This window comes from Limulus polyphemus, unplaced genomic scaffold (assembly GCF_000517525.1).
Source record: "Limulus polyphemus unplaced genomic scaffold, Limulus_polyphemus-2.1.2 Scaffold63, whole genome shotgun sequence".
NCBI lineage: Eukaryota > Metazoa > Arthropoda > Merostomata > Xiphosura > Limulidae > Limulus > Limulus polyphemus.
In genome coordinates, this window is record NW_013665673.1 from 493,563 (window position 1) to 516,732 (window position 23,170).

Genomic DNA, 23,170 nt, shown 5'->3' on the forward strand with positions numbered 1-23,170 from the left:
GTGTAAATTTTTGCATTTAGGTGGAGAAACTGGTTATTCCTAATATTATTTTTAAGTATCATGGTTGGAAATTAGAAAACTAATTATAATGTTCTTTTATTAGTTAGAAGTGTTTAATAATGATAAATATTATCTAGCTTAAATATGTAAATTGTGAGGTGAGATTTGTGTGAAAATATCCAAAATGAAAAGTTCAGGTTACAGGAGTTACACATTAATGATGTAAGTTTGTTAATAAAGTTGTCAGAATTGTTCTAGACCAGGCAGTGTTACAAAAAAAAAAGATCCTAAGAAACATACAAAAAATTTATACCAAAATATACAAAAGATGTGTATTAAAGAGTGGCAATTGATTGTTATCTTTATAATGAAGCCTAGAGTACCTTAAACAGTTAAATTCAGTCAAATTGCTTCCATGTGTTTTTATAATTTGGAACTAATATGAGTGGGTTGCTGCCAAGGCAATTAACTCTTAAAATAAGATAGAATTTTCATAAAGTAACTATGTTTTTTACTTCAAGTATATTTAACTTTTGTATGTTAAATGTAAACTTTCCATGTGTTTAAGGTTAGCCATTATTCTCTGTTTCTACTGTCCAATTCTTTGCTCATAATTTCTGTAACTGGATGCTAGTATGTAATGCTTAATACAGGTTTATAAAAAGTTAGTTTGACATGTTCACAAATTTCTAATTCTTCCTCAAATGACTGAAAGTATAATTCCTGTCAGAAACAATGTATGGGAGGTAAGAAATATCAAACAGTTTGCCAATTATTAATTTGTTTATTGTGTGCAATGTCATGTTGGTCAGAAGAAAAAATTTTGTATTGCTATTGCTTGTTTATAAATGTATTAATTTTATCAGTTCGGGGTTTTTAGCTCTTGTTGCCAGTTGCCATTTTATGATTTTGTTTATTTTTCTGATATATTTCATGTGTTTACCTTTATTTTGATGGTTTTTTCTTGTAGATGTGAACATTTTCGTTCCATGTTTCAAACACACTGGGGAGAAGATGAGAAAGAGTATGATGATTTTCATTTCATAATAGAAATATAAGGCCTAGAAAAAATGCTTTGTTCCTGGTTACCCTATGTAAAAATGGCTGACCCTAAAGTTTTTTCAATGCTCCCACCCCAAATTCATCTCCCAACCGACCCTAATGAAAAACACCCATCGATTAATTTTTTTTATTTTCATTAAACTATTGCCCCTGTCTTTTACCATATTGTGCAAGGTGAAGGTCATAAGAAACCATGTCTCTGATTCGTTAGTTGGTGTGGTGTGTCAACACTGTCAGCCAATTATAGCTGAGCTTCCATTCAGGCAGTGTCAAACATTTCATCATGGTGGTTCTTGAACAAATACCCACATGTTTCTCAAAAAACAACAACAGTGTCACACTTTACTGGAACACTCAAAGGCGTGTTTGAGTCATACCATCCTAAACTAGATTTGAATGATTATGACATCAATACATGTTGACCTGGGCAAAGTTTCAGTGGAAATTTGGATAGACCAATTAGTAGATACATTCTATGCCCCCCAGTGGCACAGCGGTATGTCTGTGGACTTACAACGCCAGAAACCGGGTTTCTATACCCGTGGTGGGCAGAGCACAGATAGCCCTTGTGTAGCTTTGTGCATAATTAAAAACAAACAAAGATACATTCTGTGTCAAATCAATTGAATTTCAATGAGGGCCTAAACCAAAATGCTCTGAAGAAGTTTAAAGTACCAGTAGAGCAAAGGATACAGTGACAAAATCCAATCAGCCCAATACTACACCTACCTACACTATTTTGAAGGATGTAAAGGAAAGAAGTTTAAAGTACCAGTAGAGCAAAGGATACAGTGACAAAATCCAATCAGCCCAATACTCCGCCTACCTACACTATTTTGAAGGATGTAAAGGAAATGTAAAAAAAAAAGAAATGTCTACCTACCTACCCTATTTTCAAGAACATAAAAAAAATTTGATGAATAGAAATGTCTACGTACCCTATTTTTGTCAGAATGTAATAGGATACAAAGCATTTTTTTCTAGGCCTAAAGAAAGCAAGTTGTATATTTTACTTGTAAGTTGTATTAGAATGTAAAAGTACTTAAAACAAGAATATTACAGCTTGATTTGATATTAAAATGGCTTTATTGTGTATGTTTAATATAAAGTTATTATTCAGAAAAATGTGAAAAAAAATAGAAATGTATACCTACCTACCAACCTACCCTATTTTTGTCAGAATGTAATAGGAAACAAAGCATTTTTCTCTAGGCCTAAAGAAAGCAAGTTGCATGCATAACTTGTAAATTGTATTAGAATGCAAAAGTATTTAAAACTATAATATTACAGCTTGATTTGATATTAAAATGGCTTTATTGTGTATGTTTAATATAAAGTTATTATTCAGAATTCAGCTATAACAACAAAAAATTCAAAATATAGATCTTTGTTAATATTAATATCTTATTTTCAGATCATGTACATATGCATGTATGTGTTGATCCCTGCCATAATAATGTGGTTTGCACATTACCAATACCTGTTATATATATGTTACAGTCATGTAGTGTTTGTAAATGCCAAGGCATGAAATCACCAATTTGCTATCTAGTCTCGATATAGAGTATCACACAGATGCAGGTTTTCCTTTAGGTGCTGTTTGTATGGTTTTAAACCCCTACTAAGATATTCCCATATATATTCTATGTGGCTTATGGTGTTCAAGGCAGTAACTGCAGGACACTTCCTGGTTGTGATTCTCTTCATTCATTGACAAAGTTCACTGTCTTCCTATAGAATATTGTGAATGGTAAAAAAATGCAAAATATATATATTAGTTGCATTTAGATACTCTAGAATAAAGACAAGCTCAGTTTTTTCACCATACAAAGCATTGCCGCAATGCCATGATCTTGTCTTCTCTGTGCTTACTCCAAACCCTATAAGCACATATTCAAGCTGAATTGATATAATTTGGACTTACCTGAGAAGATGACAGACTATTAAAAAGCTTGGGGTATGTGTGTCTATGACACTTCTGCAGACAGTGGACCTTTTTCACAATCTTGTGATGTTTTTTTTTTGAGAACATATTCAGTATGCTCAAATGTATGCAAAACTATGTGTTATAATAATTTCATTTAATTCCTTATTTTCTGTGCCTGAGGACTGTATATGGTATGATTTAATTTAATCCTGTTGTATGTAGGACTTTTTGTGGTACTGTTTCATTTGATCTTGTTCCAATGGCTGAGTGCTATTTGTGGTATGTTTTCATTTAATATTAATGTTTTAGTGGATATATTTCAAGGTTTAGTTGACTGTCACAAATATGATGAGCAGCTCATTCTGTGTGTTTGCTGATCTTGGACAGTTTTCCACAAGCTTTTGTAGCTTATTCCTTCATATTTTTCAATGCTCAAATTTCTACAGAAATATTCAAAACACTGGTAATCATGTGGTTTGACCACAATTGGAGCAACTTATTCTTCTGCTATATATATAATTTACTGTAAAATTTTTAATAATATCTGTTTTGTAGAATTATCAACATCAATTGTTTTGAGCTGCTCATTACCATTATCATTATTTATGTAAAGTATGATCTTCAGCATAATGTTTTTTGAAGATTACTTTTCCATATTCCCTGTAGGTCCTTATTTTCTTTTTTATTTATCTAAATTGTTTTACTTTAGCATTAATTGAGTGGTCTTGACAAATGGACAAATGATAGATTATGTAATTATTGGCATCATTGTTTGAATAATGATTTAGGTGAAGAGAAAATTTACCAATTGCCATAGTGGTAGTGGAAGATTTTTATTACTAGAGGTTTAGTGAAAGACTTGCAAATTGTTTTTGTTGTAGTGAATGATTTAAAGGTTGCTGTAGGTATAGTAAAATGTGTACATATGGTACGTGCAATCTCAGGATTTAACCCATTAACTGTGGATGACGAATATTTCCGTCATTGAAGTTCTATGGCTCAACTGCGAATGACGGAAATATCTGTCAGTTGCACATATATAACTATAACTCTATGCGAATGAATGGTATTTTATGTTTTGCAGTTTGATCAAAATAATTTGCACAAACACTGAAATCACATTTAATTTAATTCTTTGCTAATTTTGATATGAATAAGTTGCAAAAATAGTTTTTTTCAGTCAATTATTAACCCATTAATTGCGGCAGGAGCAGCTCAGTTGCCATTTTCTGACTCACAGATAAAATTGAGTTGCCATCAATCACAATAAAACGGTAATTTTCGATACTCAAAGAACAAAACAGAAAAAATGAGATAACTGTTTTGGTCTTTGGTTAAAACAACTGAAACAAATTGCATTTTTTATTATTTTTTTATATTTTTAGTGCTGACTGAAGTATAGAAACCATTTGCAATGAAGACAACAAACTATTTTCAGATAAACTTTTTTAAATTCTACCCTATGTTTCAGCTTATGCTTTTTCCAAAGGTCCATGAAGTCACAGGTTACAAAACTGATTTGTAGCGTGGGACGTTCATAGACCTATGAAAAAGGCATAAGCTGAAATGTTGTGTAGATTAAAAAAAACATTTATCTGAAATTGTTTGTTATCTTCATTACAAATGAAACAAATTGAATGAAATGTTTTTTTTCTTCCAGTCAGTGACTGAATCCTGAGATTGAGCATGATGTACAGTTTTCAGTAATGGTGTTGTAAGACTTGAAAACCTGTAGCTGTAGTAAAATATTTGCAAATTGCTGTAGGTTTAGTAGGCATATTGGCCTGATGATTATGATAGACTCGAAGATTGTTGTAATTGTAGTCAAAAATTTACAAGTTACTCAAATACTAATAGAAGACTTGTAGTTGTTGCAAACAATTTACAGACTGATCTGTTGGAAGTTCAAAGCTTAAAGTTTGATAAAGGCTTATTGAAATGTTTATAAAATGTTGAATTTGTAGGGAAAAGCTTACATATTGCTGTAAAATTAGGAGTGGTGGGAAATTTTCAAATTCTTCCAGTGACAATGGTAGCTTTAAACATTACAGTTAGTAATATTTAATTCTCCTGCATGTATAGAAGGATTGTAGTGGACACATTCAATAATTAGACATTCTTTATAAGTTGGTTGGTTGTGTTTGAGAAAATTTTATTAGTTGCTCAAAGTTGAGGTTCATATTTTATAGACTTTTAAATGTTATAAGTTCCTCAGTGGTATATGAATTTAATAAATCAACTTTTTATCACTGAAGTAATATTATTTTCATTACAGAACTATTGAGATTACACAGTTTTCTTATCCTGTGTATCGAGCTTTTCTAGGTTATCTTTATACTGATAAAGTGGATTTACCCCCAGAAGATGCCATTGGTAGGTTACATCAGCTAATCTTAAAGAATTTAGAGATGAGTAAGCATATGTTAATAAGTTATACATATAAATATATATATTTGCTAATAGTAAAACTGTTGTTAGCAAATTTCTTATGTAAATGACAAAAAGTTATATGTAGTGATAATGTGTCTTTTAACAAAATATATATGAAATCCCTTTTATAATTGTTCTTTTTATTGGATAATCATATTCTAAATTCTTTTAAGTTTTGTTAAGGTTGAGGCTATACGTACTTTAGTTCAAATTTGTATCTGTAACATATTAGGTCCTCAGATTTACTGACCATATTTTAGTGATAAAAATGTATTGCTTATACAGTAAACTTGCACTTATGTTTTTTGAATATGTTGAAGTTACTGGATTTTATTAATTTTTTTTGTGTTATAGAAAAGTACAATAAACCTAGAGATTTGTTTTTTACTTATGATTAAAAATTACCATCCTTCCTAGAAACCATAGATATTATAAGGTCATACAATAAAAAAAGAAAACAAGGGTCTCATGTAAGATAGTGCTTTACTGTTTTCTCTTCCAGGTTTACTGGACCTAGCTAACTCATACCATGAATTACAGTTAAAACGATACTGTGAGCAAATCATCAAACATAACATCCATGTAGATAATGTAGCTATGTTGTATGTGGCTGCAATCAAATATGAAGCAAAGGTAAGAAATATGATGCACATTCTGAGACATGTTTGTGCTATATTTTGCCAAGTTTGAATTATAACTAAAGTAAGAATGTTGAATACAAGAAATTTATTTTTTGGTGAGTAAGCAAGCTTTACATGCTGTTAGATTGAAACTAATTTTGATTGTCTGATGTTCGTAGGTAAGAAGTAAATTCAGAAAATAAACATTTAAACACAACTAGCATTGCTAAGTATTTCATAAACTTATGATTAATTTGCTTACAAAAAGGTTGCTTGTTGTAATTCTGTGCAAATGTTTAATGCATTGCTGTGTATTTTAAAACATTTGCTGTTTGTGCTGAAAAACAATTTGTTTCTTAGTGTCATACATGATTAAAAAACTACTGAGAGAGCTGTAGAAGGTTTGCTGTGAATGAAGTTTAATTTTTTTTATTCATATCTTACATGTTTCAAATTAAGTCATTGTTATTTTAAGAGTTCTTCAATGTTCATAAGTGTCATACTAAAAATTGTTTTTTTAAACTACCATTTAATTATTTGTTTGAATACAGATCTTTTGCAACTCAAGGAACTAATATGTATTGCTTTAGAAACCACTAAATTTGACCTCAGGTTTTGGATGAATTTTACAAAAAAAAAGTTTAAATATACTATTGGATGTTCATCAACAATTAATTATTAAAGATGTACAGATGAATCCTGACCAGTTTGTAGACTGTAGAGTAAACTTACCTGTTTTCCCATATATTAGGTTTGTGATCTCAGCTCATCAAATTAATGAAACTTTAGAAGTTCATTTTTTGAATTAAATTTGTTATTTAGCTTTTATTTTAACTATCTAGTATTAACTATATTTAAATATTTGGAAATAATTGCATGACAACTGTAATAAATGGGTTAAATTTTTCATAACTTAGGCTAAAAGTTCTTTGAGAGATATTGTAGTTTGATTTTGTGCTACTACTAACATAGTTAATGACTTATTGAGCTTGTGTTATGAAAGCATTTAGAAGCAAAATATGTTTGTTTCTAGATTTAATATATATTTTCAGACCCTTCAATTTTATAACTTCAGTTGTATGTGAGATTTATTTTCAAATATAGGTTAATAGATTTTCATGAGCTATATTGGCTTTAAATAGTTTTTTATATAGGTGAGAGCTTTGTAAAAGTTAAATCAATGTATATTTATTGCTGTTATTTTCTGTAAAGCTCTAATCTGCCTGTCATTGACTTTTTTTTTTCATTAAGGATCTGGAAGATTTTTGTTTCCGTTTTGCTGTAAACCACCTAACAGCTGTAGCCCAGACAGATGCTTTTGATAAGTTTGATGAGTTGACAGTTAAAAAGTTTATCTTCAAAGCTGCTCAGCAAGGGGCTTTTAAGTACTGAACTATATACAGGACTATGGATGTAGTAGGCCTCATAACATGAGCTGTTGATTACTGAGGTATCTATCTTTTCTGATCTTTGTACATCATGATGAATATGTTGGTTCAGTACAAGGAAGACAGGGTAAACTATTTTTGCTGATCTCACTACAAACATGGCATTATCCTCACAGTTGGTCTGTTAATAATGAGGGATGTTACTGAACTTGGTCAGTCTATACTGGGAAGTAACTAGAAGATGACCATTATACATTTAAGTAGTGATAATTTGTGGTCTGATATGATTACTGACAATCTTGATCAGATATTATAAATAGCATGTGCTTGGTTGTGTATGCTAAGAAGCTGTACATTCTTTTATATAACCATACATAAACAACAACTGGTTAACGATTAAGTAAAACTTAATTCACAGGAACTGCTTAATGCTAATGATACATGTTACACAACAATGAAAACCAAGCTGCTCTAATCCTTTAATTAAAAACACTTGAGAAATGTGATTAGAAAATACACCATTACCTACCTTATTTGTAATATCTCTAATTACTAAAAACATAGTATACTCAGACTAGAACAGACTCATTTTATTTTACCACTGTTTCAGAATATATACAGAGAAGCGGTTGAATGCTTTATCCAATAGTTATTCCATACACTCATGAGACTATATCTAAAAACTTTACTCTTTTTTTTTAATATCAAAATATACTTCTAAAACTGTATATTCACTCTAAATGGAAACTCTTTTTTAAAAATCTATAATTTTAATAAGACCTCTTTCAAAATATAATACATTCAAAAGTCATATTAATCTTTTTCAATGATAATTGTTATACCAGTATCTTACTGAAAATATTAAACCATTAAAATGACTTTTAGTTTTCATTGCATAAACCTATTCCCCTCTTTCTTGCTACATGAATTCAGTATGTTAATGTCCTTGTAAATAAATCATGAGTTGTGCATAAAAAAAACATTACATTTGTACAGAAAAAAGGCAATAGAACTGTGCATGTTGTTTCTTTTGAAAAATTAAAGGTGCATTTCATGTGTGTGTATATATATATATACACACTAACTTTTTGATAGCTACTTGACAAAGAAGTAATTATGTTTTGAAAATTTCTTTTCTTCAATCAATTTTTTTAATTTTTACTGTTTTGTTTTTAGGTTTAAAATATACAATATTTCACAGTTTTAAAATATTTTTGTCATTTAAAAGGTTTATTTTTTATAAAATTCTATGAACCATTCTATGAAAGTAAGGTACAGTTACTGATTTAAAAGAAGTCAATTTGAGAAAGTAGCCAGATTTATTTTGAGGGTGGGTGAGCCTAATTTTCCCATCAAAGTTATCCATTTGTAAAAAACAAATTGCCTAACGAGCCTTCACATGCACGGGGCACTTGACAGCTGCCTAGTTCCTCTAATAGGAAATATGGCCCTGGATAAAGACATGGTAAAACATGTGTTGGCATAAAAAACACTCAAGTTTTTCACTTTGTTAATTTTGCCCTAAACTATGAATAAAGTTTTTATTGCCAGTTACTTTCTAATTAGAGACTATTCAGCAAACAAGAGCAGTTTACGGTATGTGAATTTCAAGTTTGTGTTCTTGTGCAATGCCAATTTGGTCAGTTTTATCATAAGTAAGCACACTCGAACAATACAATTAAGTGATGGTGCAAGCAGTTCAAGAATACAGGAGCTTTGTCCCAAGATGAACAATGTGTGACCTATAGTGAATTAAGACACTGCTACCTTTAACTGAAGTATTTTGACATAGTTTGGGAAAGTAAAAAAAAGGGGCTTTTGTTGATCATGGCTTGCCAAGGGCCATATTGTTTAAATTTAAAGATCACACTTGAACTTTCAGGCATACAGAATTTAAACAATGCAACAGTTGCTTGAAGAGGACTGCGAGGCTAGACTCATAATGAATATCATGTTGTTCAACCCTATGGATCATGGAAATAAGTTAGTCTTTGGGCAGATAATGCAGTTAATCCCTTTGTGTGGAATAATAAACAGACATAACTGTTGATTTTTGAGGGAGGGGAAACCTACACACACTTAGGAATATGTGCAAGACTCACCAAAAGCCATGACTATATATCTGTGGTCCTTTATATTTTCCAAGAGAAGAAAACAATTATTGTACATCATTTAGAATTGTTTTCCTTATTTGGAAACTGATGGTATTATTGGTACTTTTCTTCCAGTAAGACAGGATATTTTGTGTTTGTAAAGCACTGGAAATGTTCTACTGAACCAAAGGGTTGGAGTTATGCCAAACCACGCTTTTCAGATCAAACAATGCTAGGATTTTTGCTCTGTGGGAGACATCAATTGTATGTTTTAAACCTCACATCCAACTGTACATGCCAATTTAAGGATCATATCAGGGAAACAATTAATAATTACAGAATGGCACTTGCCATTATTATAAAGTTAGGTGTAAGGAACATTGGTTGAAGTTGAGAGACATGAGAAAATAGCCAGCTTTTGGTCAGTCCCTATGTTATTACAACACTAAATCATTAGAAAACGATTAGTATAGTAGTTGTCTTTCTTCTTCTCTAGTATGGAAACAATAGGACTTTCTATGACTATGAAACCCTATAATGCAAACAGGTGTATAAGGTCAGAAAGAAAGAGTTTTGTCCAGCATGGGTTCTTATAAAGATATATAAAAGATGGACGAAAAAAGAGAAGACTGGGAGATGTGAAATAGAGCAAATAAATCGAGAGAGGTGAAGGAAGAAGTAATATTCTGCCAGTAAGAAACCAAACCTAGTTCTAAATCTTTGTATTGTTGATTATAGTAATAAACAGCAATTTGTTATCACTAGGCGTGGTATTGCTTAGTATGTAGGGATGGGCCAAGAAAAAATAACCACAGCATTCAACCTATGATGCTTACAAATAACTGCTAAAGCTGAGTTATAGTTTATTTGAGCACCTAATTGCATTATCGTGTGTTTCACAGCTTGTATAACACTAATATTATTCTGTTCTTCTACTACACGTATATTTGTGGGGAAATAATAAAAAGGAAAGTACTACTTAGCAGTGATTTCAGTTTATAAGCATATAGCATTTCCATGTTTCATAATTAACAGTTTCATTTCTGCTCGCTAGGTGGCAGCTCAACTTGTTTTTATACAACAACCGTTTGTGATTTTTCATTGCACGAACATGGTATCTGCAAAACAATTTCAGTAAAAAGAAATAAAGAATAATCTAAATTAATATTCAAGGTATCAAGAAGACCAAGTACTTATGCAACTTACAGATCTGTATCCATGTTATTGATGTCTGAATTTAAAAGCACCAGTTTCTTAATTATCAAAACAATATATTATGTAGCTGTCTAATTTTCTTTAAATTTTCAGTTATGCAGATCCTGGTAGCTGAGTTTGCATGTGTGGTATCGTACTTCATGGCCTGGGATCTGTGTGATGTCCTCCATATTGATTGACATTTCCCTAATATGTGATAGAGTCGATTTTATGCACATGCAATGAGTTGGGGCGAAGTTGGAAGGCTTGGTTTCTGTAAATATCACCTTAATGTTGGTCCAACACTCTGGGATACTTGTACCGTCCTAGAGGAACCATTACAACTTCACTGAGCACCAATGTAATACAAAATTAGAGAAACTAACAAACTGATATGAAATGTATATTACCATTGAATTATGAAAATATAACAAAGGTTCACATATCAACCTACTTCAATGAAATTTAAAAAACAAATTTGCGAAAAATAAAGTATAATGTAGGGATGAACACATAAAACCATACAAAAATCCCTACATAAGAAGCCAGTACGTACTGAGTCAATTTTACAAGCTTATGATTATTAACCACTGTAATACTGAATAGCACTATTCAGTTTTGAATAAAGAACAATCTAACAGGAATTGAACGTTTAGTTGTAGATAAAAGTTATTCTTGGAACGATTTGGCTACTTATATAGTGATTTTTGTATGGTTTTGTTTATTCATCCTACCTTGTTCCTGTACTTTTTGGCATTGCCATCCATACATCGTAGTTAACTTTTGCAAAATTTGTATTACTTGTGTATGTTAGTATGAATCATTTCCTGATAGGATAAGTACAACCTCAATAAAGTTGAAGGAAAGATGAAATGCAAGTATTGCACAATTGTAACAAAGTGGTGTCAGTGTGTGTGTGTGTGAAGATAGGCACAGACGCCTACAGAAGTGTACCAAGGACAAAACCACCAGGAAGTGGTATAAAGCTTCAGGTTTTGTAGCCCAATGTGTACTTTGTCGCACATTTTAACATTTTTCTTTTAACACCTGCCACACGAGCCAGCCCAACATATTTTAGTATTGAGCCTAAGATGGTGAACAGTGCGGTTATTTCAGGAAACCAGTGATTTAGGGTTATTTCGATGAATGAAGCCTGGCACTACTAATAAAACGAAAAAAAAACAACAACTAAATATTAATGAAAATATAACATGATGAAATCTATATGGATTATGCTATGGTGGTACCATACTAGGCATTATACCATCGTTCTTGTATTTACTCTTCGTTGCAGAAATGGTATTTGTAATTTGAGAATCGTTAGGGAAATCATCTTGTAATGCATCGTGCATGGGCTTCAACTTCAACACAGTTACTTTGGGGTTTACTGTACTGTTAGTTTCACAAACTATTGAAACTAAATATTTCTTATATATATGATTCCAATCCCCATTTTTGAAGTTAAAGATACTATTCTGTAGTTAGTAATCAACTGGTATGTCAAAGCGATTGGGATATATTCGAATAAGTTCTTCCCTCATCCGACCTGGACCGACAGTTTAGCTTCATCGCTACACTTAAATTATCACGTTCACAACCACATCTAGAACATTTCAAGCATGTTTCATTGCTACATCGTTTTACTTTGCATTTAAAAGATAATTTCTCCATGTTGGCTCTTATGGTCTCTGGTATGGTCCAGTGACCTAGACCTCGAAAATAGTGCCAAACGGCTTCTTTTTGTCTAATCAAAACAACCCAAACATCTCTGGAATTACTTATTTTTTGGATCTACATCAAGATGTCTGAGTGGCAGGTGTTGAAATTCCCCTGATTTAAAATTCCTTCAATATTCTTTTTTAGCAAATTACATTTCTATCTCTTTCTGTCTAAATTTAACACCGAAATTAATTGTTATGTAAACCTATGTTTGCGTATTTTTAATTCTGTTTAGTTTCATTAGGGGAAACAGTTTTTACCTACTTTGCTTATATATCTGAAAAAATATTAGAGAACTCGATGCATAATAACATTTTTTTTTGTGAGTGAGTTAAAATAGATATTTCGGTGATCTTATAATGCATTTATAAGAAGTGAAGTAATATAGAGTGCGAAGACATTTTATTGTAACATAATTATGACGTAAAAATTACAATGTTAGATTCACGCAAGAAGAAAGGGTAGGAGTTTACAAGTTTACCCAATTATGTATATATTTATTTCCTGGATCGTCGTTTCTATTTATTAAAGCTATTAAATTTTGTCTATTCAGTGTTATTTGAATGGTTTCACTAATAGCAATTTGTATTATTTGTTCGCTTATGACTTTAATACTCAACTGATTAATGCTATGACCTGTTATATTTACGTATTCATTCAAGTTTATACTAGTTTGTTATGTTCATTTATTTTAAATATTAGCTTTCTTTTTGTTTATCCATAGTATTTAAAATTACATTCACAACAAATTTAATAAATATTAGGTTTATCTAAGTCCATTTGTTTGTCTTTGATTGACGTAAGTTTGCTATTAATTTTATTAATTGGTTTAAAACAGAATAAACATTATTTTTACGAAACACATTGTCTAGGTTGTTAGTAATGCCATTTAAAAATAGGAAAATAATAAGTTCTTTCTGATGAATCAAAACTTTTTGATAATTTTAGCAATTATATATATACCCCCCAGTGGCACAGCGGTATGTCCGCGGACTTACAACGCTAGAAACCGGGTTTCGATACTCGTGGGGGGCAGTGCACAGATAGCCCATTGCGTAGCTTTGTACTTAACTTCAAACAAACAGTTATATATATTCCATCCTAATTACTTTTTTGAAGTAAAGACAATATGTCTAAAGTGATTGAATAAGCTAACTTTAACTTGGGCCATAAAATATTTAGTAAATTAAAGCTAGTACTTAGTGAAAGACTAAAAACAAGTTTTCAAACTGTGACTGTACTTTGCTGTTTACCTATAAATTATATTATCACAATTGAGAATCTACAGTAAAGGATTTAGATTCAAAAAGACAAACATTAATTAGGAATGGTTGTCAGAGGGTTACTTGCGTTGATAAAAATGCTACGAAATGACTTGTGTAGATATTTGATTAAAAATTCTCAGTATATATATTCTGTACTAAATTGCATTATTGGTTGGCCTTAAAGAAGCGATCAACACTAATGAAATTCAGCTGTGCTGAAATAGGCACCTTTATACTGCGCATGTGGCATGAAAAGTCTTCTCAGTCTTTCTTTTTGTTTTAGTTTGGACATATGAGCATTTCATGTTTTACCTAAAGTATCGTCCCTCGGGGTTCAGGTGGTTAGGGCGCTCGACTCGCAATCTGAGGGTCGCGGTTTCGAATCCCAGTTCCACCAAACATGCTCGCCCTTTCAGCCGTGGGGCGTTATAATGTGACGGTCAATCCCACTATTCGTTGGTAAAAGAGCAGCCCAAGAGTTGGCGGTGGGTGATGATGACTAGCTGCCTTCCCTCTAGTCTTACACTGCTAAATTAATTAGGGACGGGTGCGCAGATAGACCTCGTGTAGCTTTGCGCGAAATTCAAAAACAACAAACAAACTCGTCCCTCGGAGGGTATGCGGTAAGTTTACGAATTTACAATGCTTAAATCCGGGGATTCGATTCCCTGTGATGGATAGAGTGCAGATAATTTTTTGTAGCTTTACACACAAACATAAGAACCAACTAACATAAACTAAGGTTTCAAAATTGTTCGGTTTTTTCGCATATGTATACGTACGGACTCGTATATCGATTTAACACTATAGAGTTAGCCGTGAAACGTGATTAAATTGCTGTCATTCTTGTTACGAACTGTCTTGGATCATCCTCCTTTGGTGTCACACGCGCTTTCTTGTGGAAAAAGACTGTTGTAGTACACATTTTTGAAATACAATGTTGAATAGATGTTGGCAGTGATCTTAGTAATTGTCGAATCTTATGAATCATATTCCCGGGTGACTCAGCGGCAAGTTTTGGAGCTTACAATGTTAAAAAAAAGCGGGTTTTGATACTCGCAGCAAGCACGGCATGGATAACCCATCGTGTAGCTTTGTGCTGAACAATAAACAAATCATGTGATACCTCGAGGATATATAGTCCTTGTTTTACTTTTGGGATTATCAGCAGTGACGTATACATAATGCACCAGTATTGAGAGAGGTGATTATTTTGATAAAAGAGGTAGCACAAAGGATCACATATAAAGTGTAATAGACTTGAAATAAGACCCAAAATTCGAACGCTTTCGAATAGTTGACTATTCTTCTTCAGGAGAACAAAGGGTGATTGAGAGAGATGACTATACAGTGTTATATATAGTCGTTGTGCTTTCTCAGTCTGGACATTTTATTACAGAATACCTTGAGAAACAAGATACAGAATTTTTTACTTTCCTTCTGTGACCAGAAGGCTCGGTCAGTCGTATAGTGCATTAGTCTAATTCGATTGTTTTGACTGCAGTAAAGATGAATTTTTCACGTTGTTCGCATTGCGTCTAGTCTCTTTCTTGAACTCAGTCAGAGATTCAGATTTACTCAGTACGTATCCTGTTGAATCTTATGTTTTTCACGATTAATGCTCTTATCTGTGAATGCCACTCACATGGTCCATAGCTTTTTACTTTTCTTCATTGGAAAGTTAAGATAACTTTATACGTTTCATGCAAATAGAGATTAATCTCAATAGGGTGTTTAGAAGTGTTGTTTTTAGGTTAAAAAATCCTAAACAATCTGTAAATAATTGTATAGTTATATTATTGACTTCTGGGACTTGGCGTTTTTTTCCCTACTCGCTAATTTATGAAAAGTGAACCTTGTAATTTGACAATTTTGAATAAGTCCTGTACTCTCATGAAACATTAAAACATTTTTATTACACTTTCATGTTTTAACTAACCATGTGTGAAGAAATGTTAATGACTTTCTTGGGTCAACATGGCCTGGTTGTCAGGGCACTCGACTCGCAATATGCTCGTCATTTCCTTCATTGCAGCGTTAAAACGTGACGGTCAATCCCACTTTGGTAAAGAGTAACCTAACGTTTGGTGGTGTTGTCTATCTCATTTCTCTCTAGTATATATAGCACTTCCAAATTAGGGACGGCTAGCACAGATAGCCTCTCAAAGGCTGTGTGCGCTAATTGTTCCTAATATTTAACTGATAAACTAGAGGGAAGGCTTGATAGCAACAGCACCCACCGCCAACTCTTGGGGTACTCTTATCGAGCATTGGAATTTGGCCGCCACAACAGGACGCGAACCAGGGACTTAAATTCAGAGTTCGACACAGTAACCATTAAACCATGCCTGGCTTGGAGGTTTGAACGAAAATTTAGTGAATACATAGATCATAAAGGATCGTTCACTTGAAAATCATTGACGGAAGTTACTTGCTTAGCCCTCCAGAGGCTAAACGGTAAGTCTGAGGACTTATAACGCTTAGAACAAACAGTTACTCACCTATAAAAAATGGATTAAAACGGTTGTGGAAAAGCGGTGAGACGCTCAAACTCCGAAGACAAAAAAGAATCGTCATTCGATCTTGATGAAAGTTATCAATGTTTAAAAACTTGGTGAAGCTTATATCTAAGTTTTTGTATGAACAGGCCGCATTGCAGGGAAAATGATTTCATATTATTATCTTATGAACAGAAATTCAAACATTGTCAAACCTCAAAACTGTTAGTAGAAAGTTGGAAAGAAATTCAATTCTTATGAAGAATGATTTGAATAAATTTATGCTTTGCTGTCATCGAGATCTCCTATACAGGGCCGGGGAGAACTCCTGGGAGAATAGTTGAACGACTAAATGGGTTGAATTTGCATACTTTTCAAGCGCACGAAAACAGTATGTGTAGTTCTGTAAAAACTTACAACTTCCTTGAGTGAACTTTTATGAGGTCTTTGTAATATCCTTTAAAAATGTTTCCTTCTGTTATTTATAGAGCTACCGGAGGCTTTGGGGCCGCGATTGCATTAGAATAGTAACGCTTAAGTCCAAACGTTCGATTATAATATTCTGAGAGTTCGCGTTAGGCGCTATTGACTAGCTGCCTTTTTTCGAGTCTGCCAGTTTGAAATTAGGAAAGGCTAGCAAAGTTAGCCCTTGTATAGCTTTGCGCGATTACCCGAAATAAATTAAACCAGCTTATAAAAATTTCGTTTGATCTGTATAGTAAAAATTTATAACACCGCAGTACGAGATCTTCACCCAGAAACTATATATATATATCTTTATCTATATAAAGTAATAGAAATATAAAAGCACCTTGATGGTCAATTTAATCTTACCACAAAACATTAATCGTAGAAAATACAAATGAAACTGAATGTATATTGTATATTGCACTAGTATTAAGCGTGAGCACGTTTCTTTACACAGAGTATTACACCTTGTTTTCATGCTTCCATATAGTTCATCAATGTACAATTGTGGAATATTGTTCCAAATTTCCTGTTTGCTTAACAGTATTTGCCTTTTATGCCGTTTTCCTCATCTTTTCCATAATTATCTTCAATACTATATACAATGCCTTGCAAAATTATTCACCCCCTGCATAGTTTCGACATTTTGTTGCCGACTCAATTTGCAATCATGAAACTTTCCAATGGGACTTTATATTTAGAATCTACACAATCTTCTCCAAACTGAGTAACCAAAAAAAAAAAAAACAAAAAAACGAATAATATTATGCAAGTTAGATTTTCAAAGAAAATTAGAATATTCTCAATTGCATAAGTGTTCAACCCCTACGGTAACCTTAAATGAATTCAGGCGCAAAAGATTAGTTTGAAAGGTCACACAATTAGTGTAAAGGTCTCTCTGTGTAATAAAAGTGGTTAAACTTGACTTCAGAGTAAATGCATCTGTTCAAGCCACAACTCACATAGTGATACGAGAAACCAACTATGAAGACCAAGGAGCTTTCCAAACAAGTCAGGGATAAAGTGGTGAGAAGCAAAGATCTGGAGATGGGAGTCAATGTTCGTACATTGACATTATCCCAGTTTCTACACAAATGTGGCCTGTGTGGGCGAGTGGCACGAAAGAAGCCATTACTGAAAAAAATTATCTTAAATCTCGTATGGAGTTTGCGACAAAGCATGTAAATGATGCTGCAGACATGTGGCAGAACGTAACAAAAATTGAACTTTCTGATCTAAATTCAAAGCGTTACATCTGGCACATGCCCAACACAGGGCATCACCCAGTTAACACCATCCCAATTGTCAAGCATGGTGGTGGCAGCATCATGTTATGGGGATGCTTCTCATTAGCAAGGACTGGGAAGCTTGTCAGGATTGAGGCGAAAATGGATGGTGCAAAGTACAGGCGAATCCTAAATGAAAACCTGCTTGAGTCAGCCAAGAATCTGAAACTGGCTCGAAAATTCACATTTCAATAGGATAATGACTCGAAGCATAAGGCTAAAGCCACTCTGTAGTGGTTTCAAAAGAATAAAGTGAATGGTCTGGAGTGGCCCAGTCAAAGTCCTGACTTGAATTCAATAGAAAATCTATGGAGAGACTTGAAGATTGCAGTCCATCAACGATCCCCAACGAACTTCTCAAAATTTGAGCAATTTTGCCAAGAAGAATGGGTAATGATTGCACCATCCCATTGTGCAGTGCTGTAAAAGACCGATCCAAAACGACAACAGTAATTATTGCTAAATGTGCTTCCATGAAGTACTGATTTTGGGGGCTTAATACTTATGCAATCAGCAAAATTCAATTTATATATTTTCTTTGCAGGTTTTGCTGACATTCAACCTTCTTCACACATAACAGTGTTACGTTTAATCATTAGAATTTGGAATAAAAACAAGTTCATTAATTTTTTTGTACATTATTTGTATTTCATCAAAATATGACATTATTGGTAGGGGTGAATATTTTTGCAGAACACTGTATATAAAGATTAGTGAACATAAATAAAATATTGCTCAAGCTATAAAAGTAGGAGGATAATTCAGAGCAATAATAACAACAAACCTAACAACTAATTTGCGATGTTTATAAATTTTTATTATGCAAATCACACAAAAGCTCTAAAAACTGGTTTAGTTTGTTTCTAGTAATCGCGCAAAGCTATACAAGGACTAACTTTGCTAGCCGTTCCTAATTTTTGAACTGGCAGACTCGAAAGAAGGCAGCTAGTCAACAGCGCCCACCGCCAACTCTCAAACTATTCTAATCGAATATTTAGACTTAACAGTTACTATAGTTTTAAATATAAGTATAATTTACATATGGGTTCAAATATCATTGAGTAGAGAACATATATAGATTGATTTAGCGCAGAGTCACACTGTCCAAGCAGGGAATTGAACCCTGAGTTTTGGCCTTGCAAGTCCGTAAATTTATCGCTGACCCACCTAGGGACATTTATAGATATGATTCATAGCTTTAAATATTTAATTCTATGTTTTCTTCTGGTTTATTAAACTGAACGAAGGTATTTGTTGTATTTTTTTCTGTTAATTTCACAAAAAAATCTCCAATGTGTTGGTGATTTCTTTGAAAATATTTTGAGACGAAATATCTATTAACGAATGTACTTTATTTAACTCTTATCCTATACTTTATACCTGAAATACACACAAAAAACATTGACCACAGAACTAAGACAATATCAGTTCAAAAAGAAACTTTCAACAATCACACACAATTTTATTAATTACCCGATGTTTTTCTGAGAATAACTAGTTATTTTTTGTGGGTTTGATTTTTAAAATATATGTTATGTATAGATATATGACGATACGAAGCGCTTAGGAAATTCCATGTGTGCATTGTAAGGTAATAAAGTAGTTTTTGTCGTTGGTGTCTGTGGACACAAATTACAACATCGAGATTTGTCCTTACCAAAGACAATTTGTATTCATAAAGAACTACCTAAATGAAAACTTTAAGTTACTGATTAGATACAATAGTAATTTTATTTCTGTAGTTAGCTTTTTTGTTTGTATTTAATGAGTGAAACAAAAGGATAATTACGTCAGGTTTCGGTCAGGAAAATTTTGTTTCGTGAAGTAATTTCATTTGTGATCAATTGTGCGGACTTCGTAACTGAAGTAAGATCGTAAAGTTTGTTACACAGTAAAAACGAACAAACAAAGACTCTAATTTATCTTGGAATAGTATTTGGTCATTTGAGACACAGACTTGAAATTGGGTAGACACATAACGAAATCACTCCTATTCTTCTAATCTGATTCCTGATAAATTAAACCTTGAGGGAAATGGAAGTTGGTATCTCTAGAGAAAACACGGTGCTTCTTGTATACTTCTAACATATTATTTTGTCTACTAAAAGCTACATGCTAGAAACCAGTTTATTTTTTATTTTCTGAATAATCTTTAAAAGTCCCTCAAAGTATAGAAGCAGAAATGACGACCATGAAAAAATAAAAAAAGACGTGTTTTTGATTATTTTTATTTTATTTTTTTTGCAAATCACAACAGGCTCTACGATTAAAATTTAATTGTATGACTGTGATAAATACATTATTGAAGAAAAACCCATATTTTTTAACCTAACTTTTTATTCAACTTATAATTGGCTTGATTTAATTAATTGTTTTTTTAATTTGAAATAAAACAAAACTTCTCTAATTTAATTTATTTGGGATACTTCTTGAAAGCGAAATTACTGAAACTAAGTGTCTGAATTCGTTAAAGAGTTCATAAGACATCGCCTAGGATGTTACTATTTTACGAATACTCAAAAACATTCAAATAACACATCTAAATAGCTTTAAGTTTCTACTCTTTTAAAAATAAAACACGAACAGCATGAAAGAACTAACTGATAGCAGTTTAAAAGTGAACCAAAGTTTAAGCACCCCCCCCCCCAGTATATTAACAGTAAGTATGAAAGCTTATAACGCTAAAAATCTGATTTCGATACCAGTGGTTGATACAATACAGATAGCCCATTATGTAGCTTTGTGCTTAACTACAAACAAATGAAAGTTTAAATATTTTATATCCTTATTTTAATGGGGTTTCAATTCTTATAGAATCAATTTCTCTATAATTCAATGTTTCCTAACCGATGGAAGAAAAAAAAATATTGTAAGGGATTCGATTTGCGTGAAATTTATAATCTGTACATGCATTAGTAATAGATGAAAAGTGTTCTTTCCCTTTTAGTTCACTGTACGATGAGTGAGTCTCACAACTTTCACTTTATAGCTTCTTTTAGAAGCTAAATTAGGAAACAACACCATAAGCCTATATGTTACTAACAGTTTGTAAGCAATTTACAAAGATTTTGTGTTCTTTGGAGAGAAAAAAGGGGCTCTACTGCTTTGTGTCATTCTGAAATAACAAAAGAAATTAAAAACGTCTTCGATTTTTTTCCAGAAATGACTTAGGTAGTGAAAATTGATTTGTATTAATTAATTTCAAAATAAACGTGAACGGCCGAACGTATCAACATACAATATTCAGGAAATTCAAGCTTTTGTGATAATGCTGTAGAGTCAAGAAGTATTAAGCATTTAGAAATACGAAGACTAAAATTTAACACTATTCGGCGGTTTTATTTTTGTATACGCAGCTTTAGCACTTTGTATTAAAACGATTTCACAGCCTCACCAAGTCTTTACAGCCCATGCTCTATCTGACGACCGTGCACGTTGATAATAGCCCTACAGCGTAATTTTCATTGCATACGCTCCGTCGTAAAGCTAAGTTTGTCATGTAAAACGCACACCACTGTTCCCTGCAGGCCTCATATGGAATACCATAAATTGCCGTTTTATTCTCCAGTAGTATGTGTACACATGATTTGCTTCGCTTTTCCAGATGGAAATCCTTTTTGATTATGTTACATACTGTTACACGAGGCAGATGGACAGCTTTTGCCACTAACTTTTGTGTTCGTGGATTCTTGCCTGCTACAAGACGCAAGACTTTACGTACAACGGCTGGAACACGACTTGTTGGGGTTTCTTTTTGGATGATCCTGGCACCCTAAGTTAATCCATATTCCTTTGTTCACCAATGCCATGAAGAACGATAGATATCCTTCTCCTGAAAATTCTAAATTCCCGATCTGAAAATATCTTTATGGTCCAAGTTTATGAATATTTTGTGTCGGAAAGGTCTATTATAAATCCTTCCTAAAAGTGATTAATTTTGATACATGTCGTTTCCACCGTGCTATTATACTGGTTGTGGTTATAATGAACTACTGATTTGCATATCCAAAAACGTTTTAAAATAACGTACTTAACCCTCTTTATAATACACAACGAGAAAAAGTTAATATTTATTAAATAAATGTTTTGCTCACAATTCTTCAAATATGAAGATACTTTATTTAAAGATTTTACGGAACAACTAGCGTAACATGTTTTCTAAAGTTTATATTGTATGTCACACCAAATATTTTGGTACGTTACGCATTATATCTGCTGTTGATAACTAGAAATTTACCTTAATGTCTCGCCAACGAATCTAAATGTTATTTAAGTTTTCATTAGTAATTTCAATAATTTGCATCAGTGTGATAACAAAAAAACACGCGTAAAAATACTACATTTCTAGAATATACGTTAAAGCCTCGAAATGATAGTAACGCCCCTAAGATAACTTGATGGCGTCTTAAAATTTTTATGTATTGTGCAAAAGTTTTGATAGATTGAAACCTAGAAACCATGATGATATACGGAGACATATAACTACCATTCTGTGAGGAATTGATACCTTACACGTATTTATAGATAGTTTCCAATCACGAAACAACAATGATATATGACTTCAGCATGGCATTCCAGGCTACCTCGGTGTCTTAACCATAGCTCTCGGCAGTCTCAAATGTATAAACAACAATATTGCCTAAATGCCAAAGTTTGTTGTCTTGATCTTTTACACGTATATAAAAATGGTTTTCAATCTGGAGAAAAATGATGACAACACAATACTTCAAAAGACATTTCAGCCTTCTAAATACAAAGTCTTCTAAACTGGCCGATATCGTGAGACGTTAGTGGGATTACGGCCGAAAATATGCTTAACAGCGTGAGTGTCTAATCGATGTTTCAGAGTTTTGGCGAGTTGGTTTGTAACATTAAACATTTATAGCCAGTTTTTTTATCCCGAGTTGTTTTCAATAATGCATATGCTGTTTTTAAAATATTTTAGTTTGAATCTATAAGAAGTTCCTCATAAATAGTTCTTTATAGTTTGGAATCTGGAAACTGAACTTAGACTTTCGTAAGAGATAAATTATTCTTAGTGTTCATTTGTTTCAAAATATTTTATATAAAGGAGATAGGAAGAAAAAACATTTTTTGTGAATATTACAATATAAGTTAATTAGTCACTAAAATGTTTAACGTGGTTGGAAACAACTGTAACCAACAGATGGCGCTACTATTTGTATGCTTTATAATTATAAGTTTATTCTGTTACAAAAG

The 23,170-nt window shown here is 32.5% G+C and overlaps 1 protein-coding gene across 6 annotated transcripts in view; it reads left to right on the top strand.

Annotated features, from left to right (window-relative positions):
- The window catches only part of LOC106464810 (RCC1 and BTB domain-containing protein 1-like), a 67,497-nt gene extending 56,353 nt beyond the window's left edge, over positions 1 to 11,144 (top strand). For 5 of the 6 annotated variants that reach the window (XM_022393116.1, XM_022393091.1, XM_022393099.1 and 2 more), the window contains exons 11-14: positions 971 to 1,024; positions 5,265 to 5,362; positions 5,922 to 6,052; positions 7,291 to 7,756. In XM_022393116.1, the coding sequence (XP_022248824.1) occupies positions 971 to 1,024; positions 5,265 to 5,362; positions 5,922 to 6,052; positions 7,291 to 7,431 (424 nt within the window). In that variant the 3' untranslated portion in view covers positions 7,432 to 7,756. Of the gene's footprint in view, positions 1 to 970; positions 1,025 to 5,264; positions 5,363 to 5,921; positions 6,053 to 7,290; positions 7,757 to 10,828 lie in introns of those variants that run through there. The other variant, XR_002611930.1, reaches the window with a different exon arrangement.
- Positions 11,145 to 23,170: the final 12,026 nt, after the last annotated feature.